Raw genomic sequence first — 27,496 nt, 5'->3', positions numbered from 1 at the left:
GTGAAAGTGACAAGGTACACTCTAGGCTTGTGCAAAGATCCGCATGATACACTTAACTAATTTCAAAATGGTTCAGTAAAATGTCAAAAATGATATCAAAAGTTTCCTGCATCAATCCAAACAAAAGAGGAACCAATCTATTTTGAAAATGTTGGTGATTTGGTTCTTCGTCATGGTGCCCTGGAGAAAGCCAGTGTTGGCGTGTGTTGATGAGCTGTTGTTTCAGACTATGTGGCAACTGCTCAAACCCCAGAACGACAAAGGACAGCTGCCTCATCTGAAAAATATGTTCATCATGGGTAGCCAGGTTGCATAAAAAGGTCCAAGTTCCTCTTTAACTTCCTGTTGGGCTCTTTTTAGTTTAAAACCTAAGGCCCCCTTTATGGCACTGGTCTGCTCAGGGTCATTTAAACAAGGTAAGATAAAATATCCATGCTTGGCCTTTGAAAGAGTTGAATAGATGATGATTAATTTTTCACTAGTATTTTTAGTATGTGATAATCGACTCTGGAAAATGAGTCACTGCCTGTTTTCATGGTCGTTGGTGGGCTTTTGTGTCTTCTGCAGATTACCAACCCATGCTTTAGTACAGAACAAGGTTAATACTGAGTTTAGATGTCATACAAGTACAAAAGTAGGTGAATGAGGATGTAAAATGGAATAGTACCTAGATCATAAGGGATTTCCTTAAAGAGATAAAAGGAATGCAGTTAAAGAGAAAATTGAATCCAGGGGAAAAGATTCTTAAAAGATCATCTGAATTATCTCTGCCTTTGGGAGGAAGAACACACAGAAACATCCCCTGTGGCAAGGACCCGGGTCTTCCTGATTGGATTTCTCTTATTAGCCACCTAACCCTGGCCAAGGCTGGCCTGGCAGGGACCCAGAACCGTCCCACCTCAGGAATCTTAATCTCGTGTTGCACTGCTAACTTCAGTCTCCTAATCTTTTACTTCCCTAAACCCTTACTCCACCTCCACTTGCTCTTGCCCTTGTTGAGAAGTCCGGTCCTTGATCCCACGTTCCCCTGTGTCTACCCCATCTCTCCTTCCTTCCCAGTCACTTCAGCCACATGCTTCCCAACATGCTCTGCTCAGGGCCCCTCAGTCTTCCTTCTTGGTAAGCCTTGTTCGTGATTCACTTAGTATTCACGCTGTCTCCTTGTGCTGTCAGCCACTGGGGTCCATACCCAGCCGCAAGTCACACTGAGTCTTAGCCCATCATTACCATTGCAAATTCATCATTCCCGTCCACTCGGGAATGGCCTCATAATCCCTCCACGTAATAACCTTTACAGATCGGCAGTACACTCCTCCTGTTCCTGTCAACAGCTTTCTCAGACCCTCGTCACTCTCCTGAAGTCCCACGCCTTCCCATCCCTTAGCATCCTCCTTCAAAGAAAAATAGATGTTATCAGATAGACAGACGCTTTTTAAAGAATACTTTCCTTGCCTGCCCCATATTCCCTCCCCAATAAACAAACTTCTCTACCCCCTCATCTCTTGCCCTGCTGCATCGTCCAGGATCCTGCTGTAGAGGATCCCCAGCTCAGTCCCCAGGGTCTCCACACCAAAACTCATTCCCTTTCTCCCTTTTGACTAACAACTCACTTCTTAGTTTATTAACATGGTCAAGTTTCTTGCCTCTCTGTTAAAAAAAGACACAAATAAAAACCCTCTCATTCCCATGTCCGGTTGTAGCAATTTCCATCTTAATTCTCTTAACAGCAGTACTTTTTCCTTTTTTAAAAAATTGTGGTAAAAACCTACATAATCTAAAATTTACCGTTTTAATCATTTTTAATCAGTTCAGTGTCATTAAGTACATTCACATTTTTTTGCAACTATCATCACCACCTATCTACAGAACATTTTTCATCTTGCAAAACTAAAACTCTATACCCATTACACACTGACTCCCCCCAGCCCTTGGCAACCACCATTCTGCTTTCTGTCTCTGTGAATTTGACTGCTCTAGGTACCTCCTGTGAGTGGAGTTATACATAGTATTTGTTGTTTTGTGACTAGCTTTCTTCACTTAGCATGATCTTCATGTTGTAGCAAATAGCAATTCTTAAAAAAATATTGAAAAGAATATTGTTTTCCCGGCTGCTTCAAATTCTTTACCTCCTATCTGCTTTCCAGCCACCTGGAATTTGGCCTATTTCATCACTCCACTTAAACTGCTCTCCCTGAGATGGCCACTGGCCTGCTGGTTGCTAAATCCAGTGGACGTGTTTTAAAGCATGTCCTACATAAACTTTTCGGTGGCGTTTCACATTGTGGCCATTCCTTCCCACTTGTAACTGCCCTCCTTTGGCTTCTGTGACCTGAGCTCTCCTAGTTTTCTTCTGCGTCTTCAATTGCTCTTTCTCATCTCCTTGGTTTCTTCGGTTCTGCCTGGGACCCTCATCTCTTTACACTTTGTACTCTCCCTGTTGACCTCAGCCACTACTCCCAATCACAGAAATAAAAGGCATAGTCTCGTCCTCAGATTCCTCGCTGCCCGGTGAGAGAGGCAGAAGCTAAATAGTAATTCCACTGCATGATGTCAAAGGCAGTGAGGAAGCAGACCCCAAGTGCTTCCAAGAACACAGAATGGGTGCCAGACTTGCATGGGAGTGGGAGTTAGTCCGGGAAGACCTCAAGGAGGAGGTGTGGCTTGTGTTAAGATATTTGGGGAGGAGAAAGTGTTGAGTTACTCCTGAAAAAATGAGAAGAGCAATCCAGGCAGAGAAATCAAGTATGGTCCAGGGCCTGCAAATTTGCAAGAACATGGCTCCCTTGGGAAACCCTACTAAATCTTTTTGGCTGGATCATTGAGTATGAGGTGAGAATAGCCAGAAAGGAAGTAAAAGGCAGTTCAAATTACTGAGAGCATTTTCTTGATGTCAGTGAGAAACCATTAAAGAGTTTTAAGCAAGGATGTTACCTGATCAGATTTTAAAAGATTGTTCTGGCAGTAGAGTAGGGAGGTAATTGGAAAGCTAGTCCCTTGAAATGTGGCTGTGGTAATGGGAAAGCAAGGAGTGGATGAACCCACGGTAGAACTTAGGTGGTGGACTCAGCAGGCCTGGTGATGGACTGCTAGTTCCCAGACTTGGTTTAGGCAGAGGTGGCCTGACCTTTTAGCTTCTTTAGTCGTCAGGAGGTCACCAGGTGGTGGATGACAGGAATGAGCTGAGTTCTGGATCGCTGTCTCCCGGTCAGAAAAGGCGCATGTAGCTGCTTCTCATCAGTGTATGGGGGCCAGATGTGGCCCAAGGGTTTCATGTTTTGCAAGTTCTAATATAAAATGTTGCCTTGACAGTGTGTCTTTTCTTTCTCCAAATGCTTAAAGCATTTTCGTAGGATTTTACCATGAGCTGTCTCTGAGGAAGACAGGACAGGGTCCAGGAAGGTCACTAACACAGAGGTGAATGGAGCAGGTCACATATTTGACTTGTTATTATTCCTGGACAGTACTATCCACCCACCGCCAACCTGGCTACAGCACAACTCAATCCTTTAAACTAGAGCAAGGACATCTAAGAGATTTCATGGTGATTGAAACATTGTCAAGCCCTTCCTATATAGTTGGCCCATTCTGGGCCTTGGAAGGTCCCAAGCTTGGCCAGACGCAATGCTGGAAAAGGATTAGTTTAATCTCCTCACTCCTCTACCCGCCAAACAAAGACCGTAAGATGAACCCAGATCTATTACAGAGGGATCTTGGGGGTCTCATCAGTCCAGATCTAAACTCAAAGCAGACAAGTCTTTGGTATGTGTACAGAGTCATAACCATTCACCCATCACTCTCTGTTACAGTACAGAAGGTCATAACAAAAATGTGGGTTATGATGGAATCAGCCTAAGTTATACCCAGCAGCCAAACATAGCATTTACTAATCCATGAGGACTTAGGAAACTAGTTTTATATTCTTATGCTCCCTCTGCTGGTTTTATTTCTGGAGCTAACTGCCAAGTATCATAGGTCTTCGCTATTTATGCAGAAATTCTAATGTATTTCTATCAAAAAGTCATACATTGACTTGAACAAAAGGGGGAAAAAAATCAGATTTTGAACATTGGGAATTCATAGTATCGATGAATATTTTTTCTTTTATGTCTAAGAATTTTTTGATTAGTATAAACATTTTAGAAAACAGGAGGGCTTGAATGTAAATCTGCCAAGCATACTAATTAATGAAAAATTAAATACAGACTTTTTCATTAACAGAATTATTGAAAATGGCCGTATAACTATAACAGAAATAACTAAAAAAAGGAAAGGCATCATTTAGTGCAAATATCAAAATTCAAATAATTAAATTGCAAACGTAATTTTCATTTACAATAGAGGCTTTCAATCAATCCAGTTTGTATAAAGTACAATAGGTACATAGATGTAAAGTATAATAGATGCATATTTTCATCAAGAGTCAGTCAAGCCATTAGTTCTCTATGTGATGAATGCTGGATTACATAGGTAAAAAGCGTAATGCTTGCTTTATTCAACTTCCAGTCATGGAATACAAGCATTAAACCAATAATTGTAGATAATCAAAATATGAGTGTAGCCGGTGCTGTGAAGCCCCAATGCTGTGCGCAGGCCGCATGGGGAGCAAATAACAGAGGACCTCTCCTTGTCCAGCACAAGTTAAAGAGAGGCTTCACCCTGCGGAGAAGGAGGAGATACCCAGGTGTGAGAACATCCCCAGATGTGTGAAGCAGGTGTGAAGCTTGGGGTGGGAAAGTGTGAACAGCTGAATGAAGTCAAATGGCCCCTACGGAGAGCCTGGGGAGAGGAGTACAAGTTGACCCTCCAGGCAGCGTTAAGAACCTCAAACATTGTTCTCAGGCACTGGGAAACCAGTGATGAAGGAAAAGCAGGGTGGCAACCCGGTTTCCATTTTAACAAATCACTGGCAGCAGTGGGTAGTGGATTGAGTGGGGACAAGAATGGATGTGAGGACACCATTTAGAAGGAAGGCAACTGCTGGAGTCACTAGGAAAGGGGACCTTCGTTTGGACTGGGGAGGAGGTGGCAGTGGGCATGGAGAGAGGAGGGGTTCGAGATCTGTTGAGGAAAAGAGGAGTCAGCAGCACTTGGCGATTGGGGTAGGAGTGGCTCCCAGGTTTCTGTCTGGAGCACCTGGGTGGATGGTGATGCCATTTCCTGAAACCAGGAACGTTGGAGGTAGAGCAGGCTTTAGAGAGAATATCATGATGCTTTAAACTGGGTCTGACGGAGAGACGTCCCTGGGAAGGTGGCAGGGAGACAGCTGGCTGTCCGTTTGTGGGTCTCAGGAGGAAGTTGTAGCCTAGAGATAGAGCACATTTAGCTTTACAGAAACACTCATCACTTCAACCTAGAGCAAAATGCAGTAACTGCAAGGTCAGGTATTTTACTCAGGAGACTTCATGGTCTGAAGACTTACTTAGATGGCTCTCCTTTAGCCACATTAGCCAACACACCTTCACCTTGCAGGGTGTGATAGAACGCTCTTAGTGGGGTCCCAGTCACATTGTGGTAAAGACAGAACCAACAGTTTCCAGCCCTGGCTTTGCAGCATTCCACATAGTCTAGCTTTGCAAGATATGTTGTAAAAGTCTACAAAAAAAATTAGTTCACTAAGCATTTTGGTAACGTATATTAAAATTTTTAAAATGTTTATGCTCTTCGATCTGGTTCCACATTTGGGAATCTCTTTAAATAGTCAGAAATGTGAACAAGTGTTTATGTTTCAAAATATATTCATCTTAACAAAACATGTAATAGCTAAAAGTTGAGAAAAAATCTAATAAGTGAAATAAGTTCAGGTACATCCATGTGTTGGTATATTATGCAGCCATTGAAAATTACTTTTATGGGAGTACATAATAGTACAGATAAGTTTTATCATGATTAAAATCTTTATTTTTAAGAATGAATTCCTTTATGTTAAAAATTATTCTGTAGGTCACCTCGTGGGGGTCAAAGGCAGGGAGAAGCATGTCATGAAACATGGGGGCGGGGCGGAAAGATGGAGTAATTGGAAGTGAAGTCCAACAAAATGGAAGAAATGATTTCTGTCATTTAAAGCATCACAAGCCTTGGAAATCCACAGCATTGCAGCCCATGGCGCTCACTCTCCTGTTACGGAGGGCAAGGAGGCCGCCCTGGGTGTGGGACCAGGCAGGAGGTGCATGTGTCAGCCCTGCTCTGGAATGCAGTCCTACCTGATGACGCTGGCCGCCTTCCCCTCCTGCCAAAAGTGTTCAGTAGAAAGCGCTGTTCAGCAGGAAGCTCTGTCTGCTGACAGAGGCAAAAACACCCAGGAAGGAAGAAACTGTTTAGTTAGCCGCTTTCTCTCTATCTCTCTGTGCCCTTCCATGTCTCTCTGCGTGCTGCCTTCCCGCTGGCCCCCAACTGCAAGGCTCTGCCAAATGGCTCTGTAGTGATGCTTTATTGCTCGGGTTTATTGCCCTCCCATTCCTTTCTGCCATCCATTCAACAGTCCAGGTGAGTAAACATTTGTGGAGCAACTTCTGTGTGCCAGGCACTATGCCCTGTGCTTGAATGCAAAGATACGGAACCTAATGTCTACTGTGGGCACAGATTTCTAATCCAACCAGTTTGATACAGTGGGTGAGTGTGACAGGAGAGACACGCACAGAGGTGGCAACCTCATGCAGATTGGGGGGCTGGCGAGAGAAGGCTTGAAGAGGGAGAAAAAGTTCCTTGGGTCATAGAAGGTAGGACCGGCACTCCAGGTAGAGGGAGAAGCCATATGTCCCATGAGAGAATGGCTCCACTGAACACGACGTGCATGCCCTTCTTGTTCTCAGAATGAATCCCACCATCTTACACTGGACCATCGGACGTTTGTGTTGGCGTAGGGTCTGAGTCTTCCTTGATTTGATTATATCCACAGAGCTTAGCACAGTGCCTACCATAGAGCAGATGCTCAATCCGTGCTTGTTGAACTGATTTAAAATGAATGCGGTAGCTTACAATTTATAAGCCAACCGCCATTAAACCCCATTGGACATTTACTTCGATGTGGGATGGGACCCTGAAGGTATTTGTTTCCTTCCCCAGTCCCATCCTATTGCCTGTCTTTCAGCTTTTCCTTGCTCATTTCCACTCTTACTGAAGCCTCGTGTAATACTCTGAGCCTTGGGAGGGTGCTGAGTATACACTGACTTGCTTTGACCTAGTTACCTATTTTCCCTTCCTAACTGTTATGAAGAACTCCCCTTCTCAGCTCTAGCGTCTTACAGACTGATGTAATTGGGAAAACTAGAGATTGGTTCTTGTTTCTAAAACTTTAACTGATCTCATAATGGCTGGGCGAGCATAGGAACAAGCAGGTCACTGCCTGAAGGCTGACCCAGCAAAGGACAGTGTCGCCGAGATGGTAGAGATGAGGTCTCCTGCAGTAAATCAGGGCTGACACTTACTGAGTGCTTCCCCTGTGCTAGGCACTATTCTGTGTGCTTGTAATATGCTAACTAGTTAATCTCAACAACACTGTTATCAGCCCTGTTTCACAGATCAGACAGAATTCTGAGGCACAAAGACATTAAATAACTTGCCCAAGATCACATACCTAATCAGGGTAAAGCTAGAATTTGAGCCTCGAATCTGATTCCAGAGCTTGTGTACTTATAATACCATAACTAAACATCCAGTCTTCACCGTAAACCATCCTCATCCCATAGTCCCCGACAAAGGCCAGGGGGCCTCATGGTGCAGAGTTTGGAGATGTGGGTGTGTGTGCGGAAGTTGGGAGGTCTTTATCCTGCGGCACCTAGTAAGTTCTATTCAAGGATTTCCATGTTTATTTATTCTGATAAAATGAATAACCTAAGTCTTTAAATAAGTCAAATAAGCCTTTCTAACCATTCTTTTTACCAGTGGCCACCATTATTAAAATCTGACATGCTGCTTTAAAGAAGTTAAAGCAATAACTGAGTTACCCATTTTATACATTGTTGTGGTCTGTTCAGGCTGCCGTAACAGACTGCCAGGCTGGGTGGCTTATGAACAATAGTTTTTATCACTATTCTGGAGGCTGGGGAGCCCAAGAACAAGGTGCTGGCGGTCAGTGTCTGGTGGGGTCCGCTTCCTGGCTGATGAATGGCTGCCCTCTCGCTCTAACCTCACATGGCGGAAGCAGGTGAGGTAGCTCTCTGAGGTATCTTTCAGAAGGACATTAGTCCCCTTCAGGAGGGTTCCACCCTTATGACCCAAACACTTTCGAATCTTGGGGATTAGGTTTCAACGTAAGAATTTGGGGTGGGGGGGGACACAAGCACATGTTATATAGGGGAAATCCTTCATTTGTCATCTTTCTCTTTTCTATCCCCTTAATCCTAGTGGCTTAACCAGTCAAGCAAGACCATCTCCAGAGGTTCTCCTTCAGATGAGCACTCCCTGACCTAAAAGGTGTGAGTAATAGAATAGATGAAGGCTGTCACATAAACAGCACTGGTTAGCCAGAGAAAAAGAGATGTCATATGCCTGTTTCATAAGCGAAGAACATTCGTTCATGTACTTGCTCCTTCATTCAATCATTTGCTCATTTGTCTGTGCTGATTGCGTACCTAGTATAAGAGGCCTAGGTCCTGGGAGGAAGTCAAAGCCCAGCCCTCCTAGAGCTTATATTCTGTTTGGGGCGTTACACAGTAAATAAATATGTATTGTTATGCGCTGAAGAAAAAGAAAAGAATAAGGAGGAAGTGATAGAGTGGTCCAGGAAGATGTATCTAAGGAGGTGACATTTGAGCAGGAACTTGTGTGAAGTGAGGTAGCGAGCCAGTGATAATCTAGGGGAAGAGAATCACAGGTAGAAGCTGCAAAGGGCAGAGACCCTGAGGTGGGAATGAGCCTGGCGAGCTAAAGGAACATCAGGCAGGCCAGTGGGGCCAGAGCAGAGCGAGGGAGGGGAGGAGGGGAGGAGAGGAAGCCCCATGACGGCTGGAGCTGGATCATGAAGGGCCATGAAAGGCCATGCACAGGACTTGGGGTTTTACTCTGAATGGGATGGAAACCGTAGGTGGGATTTGAGGAAGGGGGTGTCATAATCTGCTTTGCTTCTTCAGTGATCACTTTGGCTGCCAGGTGGAGAATAGACAGTAGGAACAGGAGTGGGAGAAGGGAAACCTTGTAGGAGGCTATTCTAGTCTTAGGCTTTTTTTGTTTTCTTACTTTTCGTTTTGAAATAATTTTGGACATTAAAACACTTGCAAAATAATGCAGCATCCTGTACGTCCTTCACCCATATTCCCCAAATGGTAACATCTTTGAAAATTATGGTGCAAGTCTCAAAATCAAGTAATTAACATTGATACAACAATATTCTCTAACCTACAGACCTTGTTCCCATTTCTCCAGTTATCACACTGATATCCTTTTCTGGTTCAGAATCCAACCCAGGACCACATGCTGCATTTGGTTGTAATGTCTCCTTAGTTTCCTTTAATCTGAAAGAGTTCTTTAGTCTTTCCTTGTGTTTCCAGACCTTGGCAGTTTTGAATATTAGCCAGAATGTCGCTCCCCTGTAGCATGTCCCTCCGTTTGAGTTTGTCTGATACTTGTCTGATGAATTTCATGGTGAAATTCAGATTATGCATTTTTGGTAACACCACCACAGCAGTGATGAGATGCTTCTTATGAAGTGCATCATATCGGGCACATGGCACTGATTTTCCCTGTTACTGGTGTTAGCTTTGGTTAGGGTGTGTGTCTTCCAGGTTTCTCCCCTTTGATCACCCTTTGTAATTCATAATTTTATAAGGAAATACTTTCAAACTATGTAAATATTTTGTTTCTCATTATATTTCTGCCCAATAATTTTAGTATCCATTGCTGATTCCTACCAGAAACAAGAATTACTGTGGTAATTGCCAAATTGTGTCTTTTTTCTATTTTCATTATGCCTTCTACACTTTTTAGTTGCAACTGTACTATAAGGAAAAACTTTCACTTCTTCCCTACTTATTTGTTCAATTATTTATATTGGACTAGGCCCACAGGTTCTTATTAATTTCTATGTATAAGGATCCTCTACTACCATTTATTTATCTTGTTGCTCAAATTGCCCCAAATTTGGCCGTTGAACCCTTTCACATTGGCTCCTGCGTCCTTTTCACATGTCCCATCATTTTTTGTGCACAGCTTAGTTTTTGGTACCACGTGATGTTGCTCAATTCTAGAATACAAGTAATATAGTTCCAGAGTTGCTCACCTATATAACCCATAGCCCTGTGAAATACAAACCTACTAACTAGAATACTGTTTTTGTGTGCAAATCTTTTTATATTTAACCTTATCACCCTTTTCCAAAGTTACTTTTGTCACTTTCCCCTTGCCCCCCCTTTAGTATGATTGTGTCATTCATTTGTAATGCACTGTTTCACTGTTTCTGTTTTTATGCCATTTTGGGTCCTCTCCTACACGCACACACCTAGTTGATTTTAATTATGTACTTGTTTTTGAGTATGTGAAATACAAACATGGTTCTAAAACACAGAACCAAACAAAAAAACTATGCTATGAAAAGTGTCACTGCTTCATCTCTTCTTCATTCCCAGTCTTTCCCACACACCTGCTGTAATTAACAAATCTCATTAACTTCTCATTTACCCATTTTTCTTAAATGAAAGGTAACATAATGTAGATATTCTTTTGCACTTTGCCCTTTCTCATTTTGTGGTACATCCTGGAAATGACTTCCTGTCCATCCAAGAGACCTTCATTCTTTTTCATAGCTGCATAGTACTCTGTGAGTGTATCGTAGTTTATTCACCCACTCTCTTACACGAGCTTTAGTTGTTACCAGTTGTTTAGCTTTTTCAAACAATGCTGAAATCAGTAGCCTTGTGCATGTATATTTTCATATTGCTTGGTGGGAGTGGTGACAGCATCTTCAGGATAAATTCCTAGAAGTGAGATTGCAGGATTAAAAGCTAAGTGCATGTGTGGTTTTGTTAGATGTGACCTTCCACACTTTGCTGGTCTGCATTCTCATCAGCAGTCGATAACAGTGCCTTTTTCTTCCACAGCCTCTACAACAAAATGTGCGTCATGCTTCTTAATTTTCTAGGCAAGAATTTTGACAGTGGCTCATACAAGGATAGCAGTTGAGATAGTAAGAAGTGCTTAGATTCTACATATGTTTTGGAAGAAAAACCATTTTGGAGTCTCTGATGGATTGCTTTGGAAACTAAATTCTATTTAAATATTAGCCATCAATATTAATGGCCTAATATTCGTTTCGTTAGTGTGACATTTATGAAGCTTTTGGTGACCCTTGCCTTCCTCTTGGGTCAGCCTTACTGTAATAGTCCAGTAAATATATGGCATTGTAAAAGGTGAACAAGTTATCCTCAACGTTTCAGTGCCTAAATGCAACAGAATTTTATTCTTCGCTCATTTAACAACCAGTACAGATGTTGCTGACTTACAGCTCTCTTCCATGTGGTGATTCAGTCTCCTTGTAGAATGTAGTTTCTTCATGCCCTGGGGTCTTGGAGTCCTGAGGAGAAAGTGGAAAGGGACATCTTAACTTCTTTGGCCTGGAAGAGATTTCTGGATGTCATTGCTTAGAACTGGTCACATTCCCCCTAGATGCAAGAGGGCCCAGTAAGTGTGGTCCTTGCAGGACGGCAGCTTTCCAGGGAGTGCTCTGTATGTGGAAGGGGGACTGTGAGGCAGGTGGACAGTTAGCTAACTCCGCCACAGGTATTTAACAAAGTCATCCATTGGGGTAGGGGTACTGTGTGGGAATAGACACCATGTTTTGCAGAATGGAATGCATACCCTGGACTGTTACATTGCCAAATACTGAAGGATGGTTTTTTTAAAAAAGCGTAATCATGGAATTCAATAGCAGGGAAAGAAGAGATCTACAGATGGAAGAAATACTTAGCTTTGAAAGACTAAGTAAGCATCACAAAAGAGTTCCAAATAAGGTTTATGAATGGGAGAGATTTTTGTGTTTTCATTCATCTGTTCCTTCATTCATTCAACAGACAATACTACGGCCTGTCTGCTGCCGGCTCTGTGTTTGGTGCTGGGGTGTGTGTGTGTGTGTGTGTGTGTGTGTGTGTGCTTGCACGTATGTGTGCGCACACACGCAAGTGGGTTGAAGGGGCAGGAAATGGTGAGGGAAGAGGATATGAGAGTTACATGGGGTGGTTACCGCATTGGGGGAAGTGATATTTATTCTTACATGAACAGGAATACGAGGTCTGACAATTAAGTTTGCGAACTTGTTGCAACGATGCTGCTAACCTTTTTTGATATTAGAGCGATTACTCATTATGAATTTGTACCAACTGGACAAACAGTTAACCAAGTTTACTATTTGGAAGTGCTGAAAAGGCTGCGGGAAAAAGTTAGACGACCTGAACTTTTCGCCAACAATTCATGGCTCTTGCATCACGACAATGCACCAGCTCACATGGCACTGTCTGTGAGGGAGTTTTTAGCCAGTAAACAAATAACTGTATTGGAACACCCTCCCTGGTCACCTGATCTGGCCCCCAATGACTTCTTTCTTTACCCAAAGATAAAGGAAATATTGAAAGGAAGACATTTTGATGACATTCAGGACATCAAGGGTAATATGACGACACCTCTGATGACCATTCCAGAAAAAGAGTTCCAAAATTGCTTTGAAGGGTGGACTAGGCGCTGGCGTCGGTGCAGCTTCCCAAGGGGAGTACTTCGAAGGTGACCATAGTGATATTCAGCAATGAGGCATGTAGCACTTTTTCTAGGATGGGTTCGCCAACTTAATTGTCAGACCTCGTAAATACAAGGTGAATGTTGTGCGGGTATAGGAAGAAGCTATTCAGCATAATTCAGAATAGTAGGTTGTTGTTGTTTTTTTTATCTTAAAAAAAAAAAGATCTTCTGAGACAATTACATAAGAGAACTTTTCCTAAAAGCTTCTAAAGTACAGGACTTTGTTAGAACAAATTGGTACTCTAAAAGAGAAAAGCATCAGATTCCAACAAATAAGAAGCTAGTTTATGGTTCTTTGCAGAATATAGTATTTTTCAATAATGTAAACAATGAGTAGTTCTCACATCCTTAAGTATTGGTAGGCTTTGTGCTCATCTTATATGGAAAAAGTTGTTATCGTTCTCTGTGCACAAGGAGTTTGATTTATAAGGGGACTGCCGGAGAAGAAAATCTGTCAATATTTTATAGCCACATCGCTAGAGTAATGTGGATAACCAACATCTGCACCGTTTACAGAGAGGGCCTGTGTAGTTCTTCCCGTCTGATTCTCAGCACAATCCTGTGAAGTAGGCAATGGCTAGGGCCATATTATCATTAGGAGCAGCAGTCATATCGCCATCGTCCCCATTTTAGAGGTGAGGAAACTGATGCTTAAAGATGCAAATGATTTGCCCTGGATCCGTAAATTTAAATTCCCAAAGACAGCGAAATAAATTTTAAATTCTGATATTATAGTCTAATTATATCTGATGTTTAATAATAAAAAAAATCAATTGTGCTTTTTTAAACCCTATTTACTTTTCATCTATTATTGTCAGGGTAGGAAATAGAGAGCACTAAAAATATATAGCTAAGATTTCCAAACAGTGCAGTATTTTCCATTCTTCTTTGTATCATGTCAATTGTTTAAACGTCAGTTAATTGTCTTTTTCATTTTTCTTTGGTCTTTGCAGTAATTGATTTCATGGTACATTTAAATTTGGGGGTGGGGAGTGCTTAAAGTGTGAGACTTTTATTCTTGGAGCCAATTTTTTTTCTCTTTGGGGACTTACTGTTTGTTTTTTCAACAAAAACGTTATTGTATACCAGGAACTGCACTAGATCCTAACTCCTTTGCTTTCACATTTCCTTGGTGAATAATACCCTTACTCTGTGACTAACGTTCATCTATGTCTGGTCTCTCAGGTGGGGTGACTGCTCTCTGTTGGGACCCCGTCCAGCGAGTTTTGTTCTCGGGCAGCTCCGATCACTCTGTAATCATGTGGGACATCGGTGGGAGAAAAGGAACGGCCATCGAGCTCCAAGGACACAAGTAAGACCGCTGGTGCTTTTATAAAGAACTCTCGAGAAAAGACTCCCTGCTAAAAGCTGGGACAAAGGAGTGTGGCTCCTTCTCTATGACAGGATCTTAGTATGGGAAGGAACATGGCAGGAAAGCAAATAATGGCCACTTTGATTTATATCTGTACATAAGTATGTTTATTTATTTATACCCCATTTTATTCCACAGAGGATTTGAGAGTGCTTACAGAAACCATAAAATAAAATGATGGCAGCAAATAAATAAAAGGTTAAAAATTAGAACAATATAAGGAGACTGTAAGAATATATTCTTACAAGAGTAAAAATTTTAAGAGTGGAAGAAAAAAGAGCTTAAAAATACAAGTCATGAAGGCATACAGAATTTCTGTAGTTGAGGTGAAATGTGGCTTCAAGATTCCTGGCAGCTTAAGAAAAAGGGGAGAGATAATATCCTTCCTTACACAGTACATTTTGTACTTCACCAAATATTTATTGGGTACTTGCCTTGATTCATATCAGGCTCTTCTTTCTTAAGGGACCAATTTCAGGGGGCTGAGAGGAAAAGCACAGAAAGCTTTGTGTTTCCTTGGAGCAGTTCTCAAACTTGGCCATACACAGAGAGTCACCGAGGAATTTGTTTAGAGTACATTCCTGGGCCGTGTCTTTGGAGATTCCGGTCCCCGGTCTGGAGTTGTGGGCGTCTGTGTGGTAACAAGCCGCCCAGGCAGCTCCCTGCTGGCGACCCTCAGACCATACTCTGATTTGTCCTGCTCTGTGTTGCCCACAGGCCCTTGGGACAGTCTGCTCATGCTGCAGAAAAGAATTTTAGATCTGCTATAGAACTCTAAACCTAATCTAAAATTGTTTTTAACTCGTAAAGTTTTGAAAATGATAGTAAAAGTGACTCCAGACAGCCATAAAGAAATATCAGTAATGCCCCCATGAACTGACGGGTTTAAGTAACGTTAGGTCTTCCTATAAATCTGCCTGGGAACACAAGTTTTAAAAGATTCTCCTAAGTAGTTAAATGTACAGTTTAGGATTATTGAACTAATTCAGTTTTGGAGGGCCCATGCACAAATAGTTATTTCAGTGTTAGAGCTTAGTTTTAGAGAAGTAGCTATTAAGCCCTTCGTTCCCACATTAGAGAACAGACCAGTTGTCTGGGGCCAGTGGTCTGTTGGCTTGTGGGGTCACTTGGACCTCGTCATCAGTTCATTAGAGGAATTGTTCCATTATATTTCTCTCTATGACATGGGGACATGCATCAAGATCATGTAGAAGGAGTTGACATCATCCATGTAAATGAAGAAAAAGAAGCCAGGCACAGTCCTGTGTTATTACACTTAGTTATTATCTAATCTGCCGGGTGATTCCTGTCACTTTGGACTCTCTCAGATAAATACAGCATAGGTTTTGAATGAAGATCAGTAATATTGGTTGGACTCACTCAGATGAGCTCAGAACTAGTTTTGTGTTTGCACAGAGGTTGATGAAGACTGCCAGCAGGCTTACAGGACCCGTCCACGGGTTGGGAGTGTCACAGCGCTCCCTGCCAGTGCCACTGTGTGCTGAGTGTCCTCACGCAAAGTGTTGTTCTGGGAAACTTGCACCTATAGTTTGGTAAGAAAGAAAAGGCTGTAAAGTTGAAATGCAGATTCTCGGTCCCAGAAAAATGAAATCTAAGCTAATAGGTCTTCCAGTTTCTAAGTAATGTGAACTGGGCCTTTTAGAAAATGGGACGGACCATACTTGGAGTCCATCCCTTAGGACCTAGTGGGGCAGGCAGGCTGCTGAAATCAGGAGCCGCAATCAGGACTGGCTTTCCACAGGAGTAATGGCAGGCTTTTGCATCGTGCTTTGTTTAACTCAAGCTTAGTAACAAAGGGAACTCTATCTCTGAGGGGCTGTCGGATCTTAGCCTGAGAGGGGCTGCCTGGTGTCACAGAGCTAGAAGGAAATGTCCTCAGCATCAGTTGGTGTCACTGTTAGAGTGGGTTTGAATACCTGAGGTGGGGATGGGAAGCCACGGGAGCTGCTAGAAATAGGAAGATGGGAGTCACCTAGTAGTTTCGGGAAAGAAAGCGCAAGGACATCAGGCAGAACAGGAGAAGTCACAAGGCCCACTTTCCTCACAGCCTTTTCTTTGCCCTGAAAATTGGCCACTGGATTGGTGTTCAGTGATTCTTGTGTTTGAATGGTGCCGAATATTTTGTCAAAGAGCTTTCAAAATACACCAGCCCCTCAGTTTAATCTTACAATAACCCTGTGAAAGAGAGAAGCCAGATACCATTTTTTAGATGAGAATACTGAGCTACCATCCTCAAAGACCCAGGCTGGCAGCTTAGGTCTCCCAAAGCTTAGTGCAGTTTGAAGTAAGAAAGCTATTCATAACCTTCTTTGTATCCAGCTAGGCACTGGAGATATAAAAATGAACATTGAATAACACGTGGTCCCCACCATGCCCCATGATGTTTTCTGTCTCTTTTCTACTTTAGAGGCCCAAGAATTTCTGCTTGCGGCCTGAGGCTTTCCCTTGATGTCCTACAAGTCCTCAGTTTCCCACCTTCCCCAGGGTGATTAATGGTGTTCAGAGTTCCAAATCAGAGATCGAATGGGTGAGCTGGGGAACTGGGGAGAGCAGATGGGACCACAGCTCCCTGCCTCCAGGGGGAGAGGCTGCCTTCCCCTCTTCCGGAAATGTCCAACCATAGTGTGGAGGGACAGCTCCACGAGGCTTCTGCCCCGAGCTCAGTGGCTTCCTACCATCCTTCAGCAGCAAAAATGCGACCTATTGGGAACTAATTTGATTTTGTGTATAAAAATCCCATCGAAGCAGAGAGAGCTCTAGCACTAGAGTAAGTGATTTCCAAGTCCAAGGGGGAAAAAAGCTAAGAAAGTATACTTCCATACAATTTTTCTGCATTGGAAGCATTTTGGTGTTTTTGTTCCCTGCAGCTAATGGAGCATGATTATGTGCTAGCTCTTTGGAAGGAAAGGGAAAGAAAAGGTTCTAGTTTCAGGGAGCCGTTCGGTTTTTCAAGTATCAGTTGTCAGTTGGACGGGTATTATCGAAGCATAAACCTGGACATTTATTGCCCCAAGCCCATCTTGTCAAACCCAATAATGGTCCTTGGGTTTTTTAGATCCTTTTTTATTCTTAGATAATATCTCTCATTTCATGACTAACTTTATGACCATAATTTTTCTCATAGCAGTGTTTTCTTAGGCTTCCAAGAGTTTTTGGCAATTAAATGGTAACTTGATTTAAAGCGCAGATAAAAGATCTTTGTGGTCCCTTGTGCTGGGTCCCCAGGCTGCACGAGGCTGTCACAGCCATGTGTCTTGGCCTGTGTATTTGCTTTTTATTTCCACAATCCCAGCTCTTGGTTTCTCTCCTTTCTAGGCTTACCATGTGTAAGACTTCTGGTAAAGAAATATGCTGTTTATAAATAAATATACATTGGGATAATTTGTGCTTTTCTCTCTTGTATCAAGTAAATTGCATACCAGGATCATTCTGTATGAAAGCTTTCTCTCCTTCAGAATCTGAGATTTAGGAGTATTTCTCACTGTAGTTAGTACTGGAGAATTATTAGCATAGAGGGGAAGAAAGATCTTTTCTATTTTTAACTATTTAGCTAAACACATAATAACTAAAAGCATTGGAAACTGGAGTTCTCATAGAGAATAGAGTCTTGTCAAAGACAGAGGGGCCGTATAGCGGTCATTAAGTGCTGACCTCTGAGTCAGGCCAGCTGGGTTTGAGCCAGCGCTTCTGCTAAAGGCTATGTGGGCTTTGGCAAGGCACTTCCTCTCTCTGATCCTCAGTTTCCTCATCTCTAAAGAAAGGATAACATTGTAAAGAAACTCCCTCAAAGGTTGTCAAAACCCGTAAATGATATAATGCATGTAAAATACTATCAAGAGTAAAGGCTAATAAGTGGCAGTTGTTAAAATTATGTTTGTTAATAAAAATTAGAATTCTTCAAAAATAAGCTTTTGGATATGATCACTGTCTCACTATGATGGTAGCATTTCCATGGAAATGTTGCCACATGACACCTACTCCCTCTATTCATAATACACTCAGCAAATGTTACTGGGCTCCATCTACACTCCAGACTTTGCACCTAGAACACTAAGGTGACTAAGAAACTGGTCCCTGCCTGAGTGGAGCTGGGCACAAGTATGACAACGGGTAAAGGTGGGACAATTCGTCAGTGTTACTGGGAAGTGGGGCTGAGGGGGGCTGTCACTCCTGATGTGGATCTTAGAAGATGAAGAGATTCTCACAGTTCTCAGGATCAGGAGGTTAACCAAAACAGAACTGCATGAACTAAATACAGTGTTTTCAGGAAATTGCAAGTGGACCGAGGGGCATGGCTAATCTGATCTTCCACCCAACCCAGTAAACAGCAAAATGTTGCTGATGCTTAAAATAGTGTTCCCAGACAGGGGTGCCTGAGTTCAGGTTCCGACTGGCTGTGGTCCAGAGATCCCTGGCGAGGCATGTCCTTCGTGGGTCCTTTTGGTGTGAGAGAACCTTAGGGGTCAGTTAACTGAGAGACCTCACGTGTGTGGATTTCCCACAAGCCTCTCTGGTCCTTGAGGTTTGGGAAACTTATGAATATGGGAGTTCTGAACATAAGAGAGCAATCTCTGGTATTAGATGCATAACTGATTAGATTTTCACCAAGTAGCCTAGGACTTTGCATCAAACAAGTGAAAGATGCTCTACATTTAAGTGCCCCTACTCTTAGGGCATGGAAGAAGGCCTACGTTGACATTTGGGCAGATGTTAGCCTGTGTCTGAAAATCTGTTTCTATAAAGAAGATAAAGGCTTCTCTACCTTTTTTCCTTAAGAAGCATCAATCACAGTGCGATCTGTGCAGTCACAAAAGTCCCCATGCTTAGAAGGTCCCCACACTTGGTTTAATGCTCTGCTATCACCATCTTGTAACTCTTAGCACATTTTTAACAAGGGGCCCTGTATTTTCATATTGCATTGTCCCCCTCGACTCCCCCCCAATTATGTAGCTGGGTCTGATCAGACATATATTACCTCTCGGGTGAGAAAGGAAATGAAGCCATCCCACTAAGTAGGGTCTTTGTGATGGCAGATTCTGGTGATTGGGAAAAGTGGCGCTTTTGTGCACTTGTACAATCATTTGCATTGCAGTCCATGGAGCACTTATACATGAGATAATAGCTAGTTTTGAAATGCTTTCTAGTATGAATGCTGCAGTGATGTCAGATGAAACATGAATGCAGGAAGAAGGTATCTTTTATTCTTTATAACCCTTAATCAGTGAGCCTAGGGAGGCTCCCTCACCTTGTTTTTAACTGCAGGGTGGTTGTATTTTGAAACCTTAAATCAAGAAGTCCCGGAGCAGCTTTAGTGCAAAGCTTGGAATCCAGCATTCATCACTGTGTTCCACTCTTCTGTGTTGGAATATTAACAGTACTGGAATCCCATAAATTATATATTTGTTGCTGAATGTTGCTGTTAGCTATGAGTGGCAGTGCAGTTCCTTCTGGAGCTTATTTTGGTTTTACGAGATCATTGATGTGTATCAAGATGCCTTAACAAATGAAATGTAGTTCAAATCACAGGGTTATGAGTCTGTTCAACTAGATTTTCCTTCTTGTGCCTAAATGTCAGAATGGTGGCACTCCATACTTTAAAATACATGAAATAACAATCAGGACAGATAGAAAACAATGGATGTTTTTTAATAATACATGTCAAAGATTTTCTATTAGTCATTAATTAATACAGGAAATATAAAATGTTACAACGAGTTCCAAGGAAAACCCAAAGATGAGATACACACATAGGCAATGGAGAATGTGAAAATGTATTTGTAAGTAGAGTCACAGTTGGCTTCTTCCCTGGGAGGGTCGGGACATGGAATTAGTGGCATCTTCACTGGACAAGTTTCATTTGCAGTAATAGCAGTTTTCTATAACTTACTAAGTTATAAAAAAGCTCAGCTAAAGTCACAGACCCCTGTAGAACCAGATTACCCAGAATGGTGAGCTGATATTTCATTCAACACCTAATATTCCATTGAAAAGATACCTAGTAATTTCTTTTTGCCCATTTCAAAGCCTTTCACGGTCTCCCTGACAATTCTTCCCCCTTCCTCTTCTGTAATCATAATAATCTCAAAAGTTATTCTTGATCACAAAAAAGGCCTGGTCTCATCAGGCTTGGCCTAATTATTTACAATGGCGCAGTAAGTGTTAATGAACCATGTTGGCCTTCTTGGTTTGCTTTGCAAATAAACACTCATATAGTATGAAATAACTAGTAAGCACACAGAATTAAGTTCTGCCTGGAAGTTTTTATAAGGAATCTGGGATTGGTTTTCCTTCCCCAACACTAGGAAACCAAGCCCAAGAAACACACTACCAGATTTCACCTGTAGTATTTATAACCTTGGTTGAATTCCTCAAGGTTTCCAACATTTGCTAGGTTCCTGTCCTGGTAGCTTCCTGACCACCTGTGAGGCCAGGACCCTGTAAAACCAGGGACCAGGCCAGTTTTCCTGGGAGGGCTCTGTAGGAATTGGCTCCATTAGTTCTTCAAGTGGCTCGTCAGGTCGGGTTCCGTGAGCACCATGTCCAATGTGACGCTGGTAAGGGCTTGGTTGCCCAATTATATCCTGCAGATAGATTCTGATTAAACCTTTGAAATAACTATATTGCCATGAAAAATAAGGGAACTCAGTCACAGTTTTTGGATTCTGGGAGATCAGGGAGAATTAGATAATATTTTAAATGTTTTGATTTAGCTTATAAAAGCAGAGTTTACTAAATTGTAGGTTAGAGGTAGCATAGAAAGTAAGAGTAAAGGCATTCTCACATATCCAGAAAATAGAACATTAAAATATCGACAGTATTCCAGACAACACAGTAAAATTTCCCTCTTCAGTTTATTCAGTCCTGTGTAACTAATTCTTGTTCTGCTGGTTCTTGGTTTAGCAGTCCACATTCACAAAGACGTATGCATCCAGACTTCAGAGTCCAGAAATCCCAGGAAATCCTAACTCAGTCCACTAGCACAGATTAAAAATTGTCTAAGCAATGTTAGCTCAATGACCTCTGCTCAAAAGTCTATTCTTTGGCATATCAGTATTTAAAATACCTGGTGTGTAGAGGCTTTATCCACGAAACTCTGAGATTGTCCTTTCTGGCCTATAGAGCTTATAGCAGAGCTCTCAGGAAAGCATCAGAAAAATACAGAAATTATCTGTAGATAATAGAGATGTAATGGTTAATTTTTTTACTGTGACAAATACTATCAGAATGGAGATTTAAATTCTCTATTGAGATAACCTACATAAGTATTTCCTAAGAGTTTTGATCAGTATTTTCCCTGAAGCTAAAAACATATTACAGGCAATGAGAGCATTCATAAAATCTACAGGGTCTTCCCATAAAATACACAATTTCAGAAATACTTATAGTAATAGCATTTTACCTGTACTGCCTTAACCTAGGGAAGACTGAGCATTTATTCTGATCTGACAACTCTTCCCATGCAACTTTTAAAATAGTAACAGCAAACAAATGCAGGTATTTATAGCATCTCTCTTTTTTATAAGGCAAAGGAACAAATCTTTATGATTTTTCAGGACCTCTCCAGGAAATCTCAAAGATAGTTTTAGGTGTAAAAATATTCTAAAATTTTAAATTAATTTTTTCAAAATATAGGGCTTAGTCTGAGAAGGCAAAACCAAAAGAATTGTCACAGTTTTAGGTTCTTGATTAAGATAACCAATACTTGGTTATCTATATAATCAGAATAACAATCAAACATTTGAAAATAAGTAGAGAAAGTAACACAATCTTAAAGAACTTAGCTCTTTTCACAAGTGGAGGCCCCCTTGTTTTTTCTTTAATTAATCAAAGACATTAATCAAGTCAACATAAAGCTCTGAAAATAATTTGGGAGAGACACAGAATCTCTGCTAGCTAGGCAGATTCTGTAGAAGGTAAAGAATATCCTTTGCATTGTAGTCAAAGGTATTCATCAGTAAACCAAGGAAGCAAGCCATCAAAACTGAGGGAACTCTGCCAAAATTTTAATATATTTTACAACTTTTTTCCAGGCTCAAGTATTACATACCAAAGCAAATAAAGTTCACTTTCCAAGCTCTGTCCTTCCTTTTTTTCTCTTTCATATTCTGGAACAAATTTATACTTTACTTTAGAATTGCGTTTTTTATCCATATGCTCTCAAAAGTATACAGTGGAGTTTTCCAGAGGCTGCGTGATGAGTGACATCACAACAGATGCAGTAAGAGATGATGCGTATCTGGCCCTCTACTGTTAAGCCAGACACTGGAAAGACTTACAGAAGTGTTAAACAAGGCCATTTTTGTCATTAAAGTGTTTCATTTTGGAAAATAACAAGTTTTTTTCATAAAATATATGTTACATGAAAATGGAATGGATTCATCATTGCTGTTTTCAAATGAATCAACATTTTTAAGATTTCTCAGTTTTGGTTTCAAATACAATAAATGTTGATAGTTATCACTCACTTGAACCATAGCTCTTCGGTTTCCTCAAATAAGTTTTAAGAGTGTCAGGACGTCCTAAGACCAAAAAGTTCAGCATCTACTGCTTTAAGATAAAGCTGCTCTCTTTTTCTTTCATAAAGTGCATACACACAATTGTAATTCTTTTTCATTTGAACCTGGCATAGTCTCAACCACCCACTTTAATTATAAGAATTAACTCATATTTCATAGAGAAAGTTGGAAAGAGGACGGATGTGGATAATTGAGACTGTCTATCATATGCAAGCATTTTAGCAGACTAGCAAAGCTCACGAACACACATAACAAATTTCTACTGTGACATACATCACTTTTATATCCCCTTAAAGTGCCAAAAATGAACATATTTATTGACATCACTCACCTAAGTTATAGCCTCTTTATCCAGTATAAAAATAAGAAGCAAACTTAATATGTGAACTTAATATGCTTTGTAATCAAAGTTTCAGTATTCTAACTTAGAAATTATCTAGGTTGGTGTCCAATGATTTCTGTCGATTAGCTCAACTTAATATTAGTCCACTTTAAGTTACATAAAGATCTTAGGAATTGTCTCTAAATCAATATACTGTAAAACATAATTGCTATTTATATAAAAAGTTTATTAGAAAATTATTGTGTCCAATTTAGTTGAACACAAATTTATATTTTTCATAATCTTAAACATGTAGGCATAATGTTAGCTTATTTGGCCTGTTATCCTATATAAATTTAGGAGAAATCAACTCAAGTAAAATAAAATGTACACTTGCATTATACTTAATACTTTATAAATCAGAGAAAGACATAGCTGTGTTTTAAAACTTATCATACTAGTCTCATTTGCCAAACAAGACTCTTAATTTTGTGAACTTGGAGTCTTAAACTTTTCTTGAGTTCTGTAACATTTTCTGTAAAATAATTTTTATTTTTAAGTCTAGTAAATTTAAAGCTTTAAAAGTTCAATTTCCTTATTTTCTGTGAAGTTTAGGAACATTCAGTTTATGTAAGCACTTGTTTATCTTTAAAGCCAAACAGAACAAATTATTACAATTTAAAAGGTGCTATAATCTAACGTATTGATACCCTCAGAAATAGGAAAGTGTTCCAAACACTTTAAGAGGTAAAGGGCTTTCTGAATTGTAGACACAGATACACAGAGCTTAATAGCTTCAGTTCTACAGCTTCAGCCACAGGTCAGAAGTAAACGTAAAACATCACCAGTCCAGATTTCAAAGAGCTGCTCTCCTTCCCACTGGGCCCAGAATTCTTAATTGATTTGAGCTCAAAATAGAAAACTATTCAAACAGAAACCAAGAAACCAGATTCCCTATTCTCTTTCACCGAACAGAAAATAGATCTCTATAATCTTTTGTTAGACGACGAAACTGAGTTCTCCATCATGGTTGCCTCCAAGAGGAAATAACTTGTCAGCCATGCATGGATTAGAAAGAAAAACAAAACACAAATCAGTAAAGAGGGAATAAAAACTAGAGAAATAGAGTCAGTAAAGATCAAGTCTTCTGCTGCTTTGGATTCCCTCTGGGAGCCAAGAAATGAGGTGCCTGGCCCAAACCACCCGAGACGCACCTCACACCTCAGGCAGCGCAGTGTACCTGGCTCTAGGTGAATCCAGGGGACTTCTTGACGGATGAGCTCCAAAGCTCTTAAAGGATACTTTTTTAAAAAGATAAAATCGTGACTTTTGAACAAATACAACATGAACACGTCACAGATTTGTTTAATGAATTAGGGAAGGAACCAGTAAGATGTTACAACCAGTTCAACAATCAGCTTTTTTCCTTATGTGTTGGTAATGGACAAAGATTACTTCTGCCCGGAGCCTCAGGATCTTAAATGAGCATTTTGACTTTGAAACCTTATTGGCACATTGACAGTTCCATCTAATTTCTAAGATCTGTACTTGGAACTCACCAGTGAGTGTGCACTTTGACTGCTGGGCTTCCTTCCCTTAGGGCTTTCGTTTGCTCTCCTGAACTGTCACTAACTCTTTCTTTCTTTCACAGTGACAAAGTCCAGGCTCTCTCATATGCACAGCACACGCGGCAGCTCATCTCTTGTGCCGGTGATGGTGGCATTGTCGTCTGGAACATGGATGTGGAGAGGCAGGAGGTAGGTGTCACAGCAGGCTGGGGACCTCTCCCCCCATAGCTGCCAGTTTGGGCTCTGCAGTTCTGGTTGTGCTAAAAACGGCTCAGCCTCCCCTCCTGCTCATTTCTTATTTCTTTTATGATTAAACCATGAAATAAGACATGTTATGTCAGAGACTAAAAAAAATCGAGTATAAAAGGAGTTTCCTTTTTGTCTTTAACCCCTCACGAATTGGCATTTAATGTTCGTTTAATAGAGATTTCTTAAGAATTTAGACCGAAACTAAGCTGTTTAGACTTTTAAATTTGTTGCACCATTCACAGCAAAACTTCATGTGAGAAAAAGAAACCTTCTGTTTTCAGGTGATTAGCCCTTGGGTATAAAGTGCCCTATGAAAACAGAAAACTCATGTGCTTTGTGTAATTGAGGGAAATGGTGGCTAGTGTATGAGAAATGGTATTTGATAAAGAAAGAATCATTAGTGTGGTATTAATAGAAATGTTAGAAATAATTATTTTCTGCTCCTTATGAGTCATGTCTTAAACAGTTCTCCAGATAAAATATATACTTTGTCATTTTTAAGCATATATCATTGTTTTATCATAACATTCTTTTTCTATGAGTTTTTTCTTTCACCTTTGGGCATCTTAACAACTGATATGTTTTCTAACTATACCTTTTGACAAGTAGTTTGAAGGTAACTATATTCTCATTTCCCTAGAATTTTCCTGGGTAAACTCTCCCTATGACAGTGTATGTTCTTCTAATTTCAGAAAAGCAACATTTTGAAAAAACAGAAGTGATTTCCCAAAATCTTACCCTACCTTCACCCAATCTCATTTGAAGAGAGTATTATCCATAATGTGATGCCTTTCAAATGCCAGTAATTAAGTGCTTAAGAAGATTAAAGCTTGATTTGCTCAAACCATAAATCCACCGGTGTTCTATTAGTAACTAATTAAAATGATCATTACTGTTAGGAAGTGGGAAATTACAGAATATTGCTTTTGAAAGTACCATTTGGCCTTACCAATATAAAGGCATGAAAATTGATACAATGCATGCTAGCCATGCTAACCAGGCTTCCGCATGACCGGTGCTTCTGCGTGGCCAGCGACTTGAGGTGCCAGATAGTCACACCCTCTTCCCAAGCCTAACTGACCTGACCAGGGAAGGAGACGATCACTGGGCTCTTTCCCTTCAGTGCACTGTGGGGGAGGAAGAAATTTTCCTCTATCCTCAAGGTTCTTTCAGCTGGTCTAACATTCAGATAGACATGAGCGACATTAACAAGAGAAAATGACACTTAATTACATACATATGTATGGGAACCCCACATATGTGAGGGAGTCAGAGACCCCCACCTATGTGAGGGGTTCAAAGACAGAAAGGGAAAATGAGGTAATAATGACATTCAGAGCTAAGGATTGCCTTGGGACTTCAGAGGGAAGGAAAGTCATTGCAGGATGATAAGAGCAGATGTTCAATAATTAGAAGTTTGCCCTTCCCTACAGATAGGTCATAAAAAGTTATTTCTGGTGATAACTCTTATGGACAAGGCCGCTAATTTAAATTCTTTAAGGGATAGGTAAAAGTTTCTCATGAGCCTGCAGGGTCTCAATTGCCTTTCGCTCAAAATAATCCACATACCACAGAGGTGCATGTTGGAGTGAGGGGTGATCCATTTTGAACCCCCGCAGCTCACAGCCTCCACCCTTGATGGACAGAGGCCCACAGGAGGATAATGTGGTTTCCAGAGAGGAAACCAGGTGGTTGGTGAGCAGTCCTTTGAGCCATCTCGCTTAAATGATGCCTTTTAACATGCAGATATATGAGCACTCTGTCCTTGTTGATTATTTTTAATTTTGTTGAGTGATTCAGAGCTCCAAATGAGCAGTGGAAATGGGTCCATCTATTTTTTGCAAGTGTCATAGAAACATAGATCCCCTGAGACGTATCTGTGGAGCTTCTCCTGGTTATGGTAAGTGCCATGCAGTGCTTACCTCGGGAGGTCTGAGACGTGTGGTGAAGCAGTCCCTGCCCCCAGGCGCCGATAGACTCTCTGGAAGAAAAAGACGTGTGGGAGAAAACTTAAGAAAACGATTAAATGATAGAAATGAATCAGTTGCAGTCGATGTAAACTAAAGCATTAGCGCTGAGTATTTAGGAAGGGACGTTACCATTGTCAGCTAATGTTCTCAAAGCCGTGTCTGTGGAAAGACAGTGCTGAAACATTGATGGGGCCTGACGCGCTCTGAGCAGGACAAGAAGCCCCAAGAGTAAAGACCAGGTGAACATGAGCGTCATACATGGAGCATTAGTGCGCATGCGCGGAGAAGCCCGCAGACAGGAGAGGCTGGCTGGGGGGGCGGCAGGGCGTTGGGGGGGAGGAGCTGATAGCGGAATAGTGGAAGACCTCGAGTGGCTGAACACCATCAGGTTGACATCCCATAGGTTATATACAGAGGGTGCCAAAAAAAGTGTAGACACATTTTAAGAAAGGAAAAAACTATTAAAATTGTAATAGTATATACCAATAACAAAAAATGAATACAAGTCATGTGTATACATTTTTTTTAAATAAATTTATGTTGCTTTTTTTTTAAAGATTTTTTGGCACCCCTGGTATGTATTTATACTTGTTACTGAAATCAATTTTTTCAAAAATTTTATCATTTTTTCAAAGTGTATGTAATAAATGTTCTTTGTAGAAAAGTTATAGTGCTCCTTAACAAATAGAATGTCAGTTACTCATCATATCACCCCCCAGGAATATCACCCTTAGCAAGCTGCCAAAGCATCCTTCCTTACA

The 27,496-nt window shown here is 41.0% G+C and overlaps 1 protein-coding gene across 1 annotated transcript in view; it reads left to right on the top strand.

The window, feature by feature from the left end:
* Window positions 1–27,496, top strand: part of WDFY2 (WD repeat and FYVE domain containing 2) — a 164,751-nt gene that overhangs the window by 126,743 nt on the left and 10,512 nt on the right. Inside the window, exons 7-8 of the mRNA XM_033104237.1 lie at window positions 13,903–14,029; window positions 24,600–24,705. Of these exons, the coding sequence (XP_032960128.1) occupies window positions 13,903–14,029; window positions 24,600–24,705 (233 nt within the window). The remainder of the gene's footprint in view (window positions 1–13,902; window positions 14,030–24,599; window positions 24,706–27,496) is intronic.

The sequence above is a fragment of the Rhinolophus ferrumequinum genome, chromosome 4, assembly GCF_004115265.2.
Source record: "Rhinolophus ferrumequinum isolate MPI-CBG mRhiFer1 chromosome 4, mRhiFer1_v1.p, whole genome shotgun sequence".
In the NCBI taxonomy this organism is placed as follows: Eukaryota; Metazoa; Chordata; class Mammalia; order Chiroptera; family Rhinolophidae; genus Rhinolophus; species Rhinolophus ferrumequinum.
Note: the sequence above shows the minus strand (reverse complement) of the source record. Positions and strands in the feature narration are given on the sequence as shown.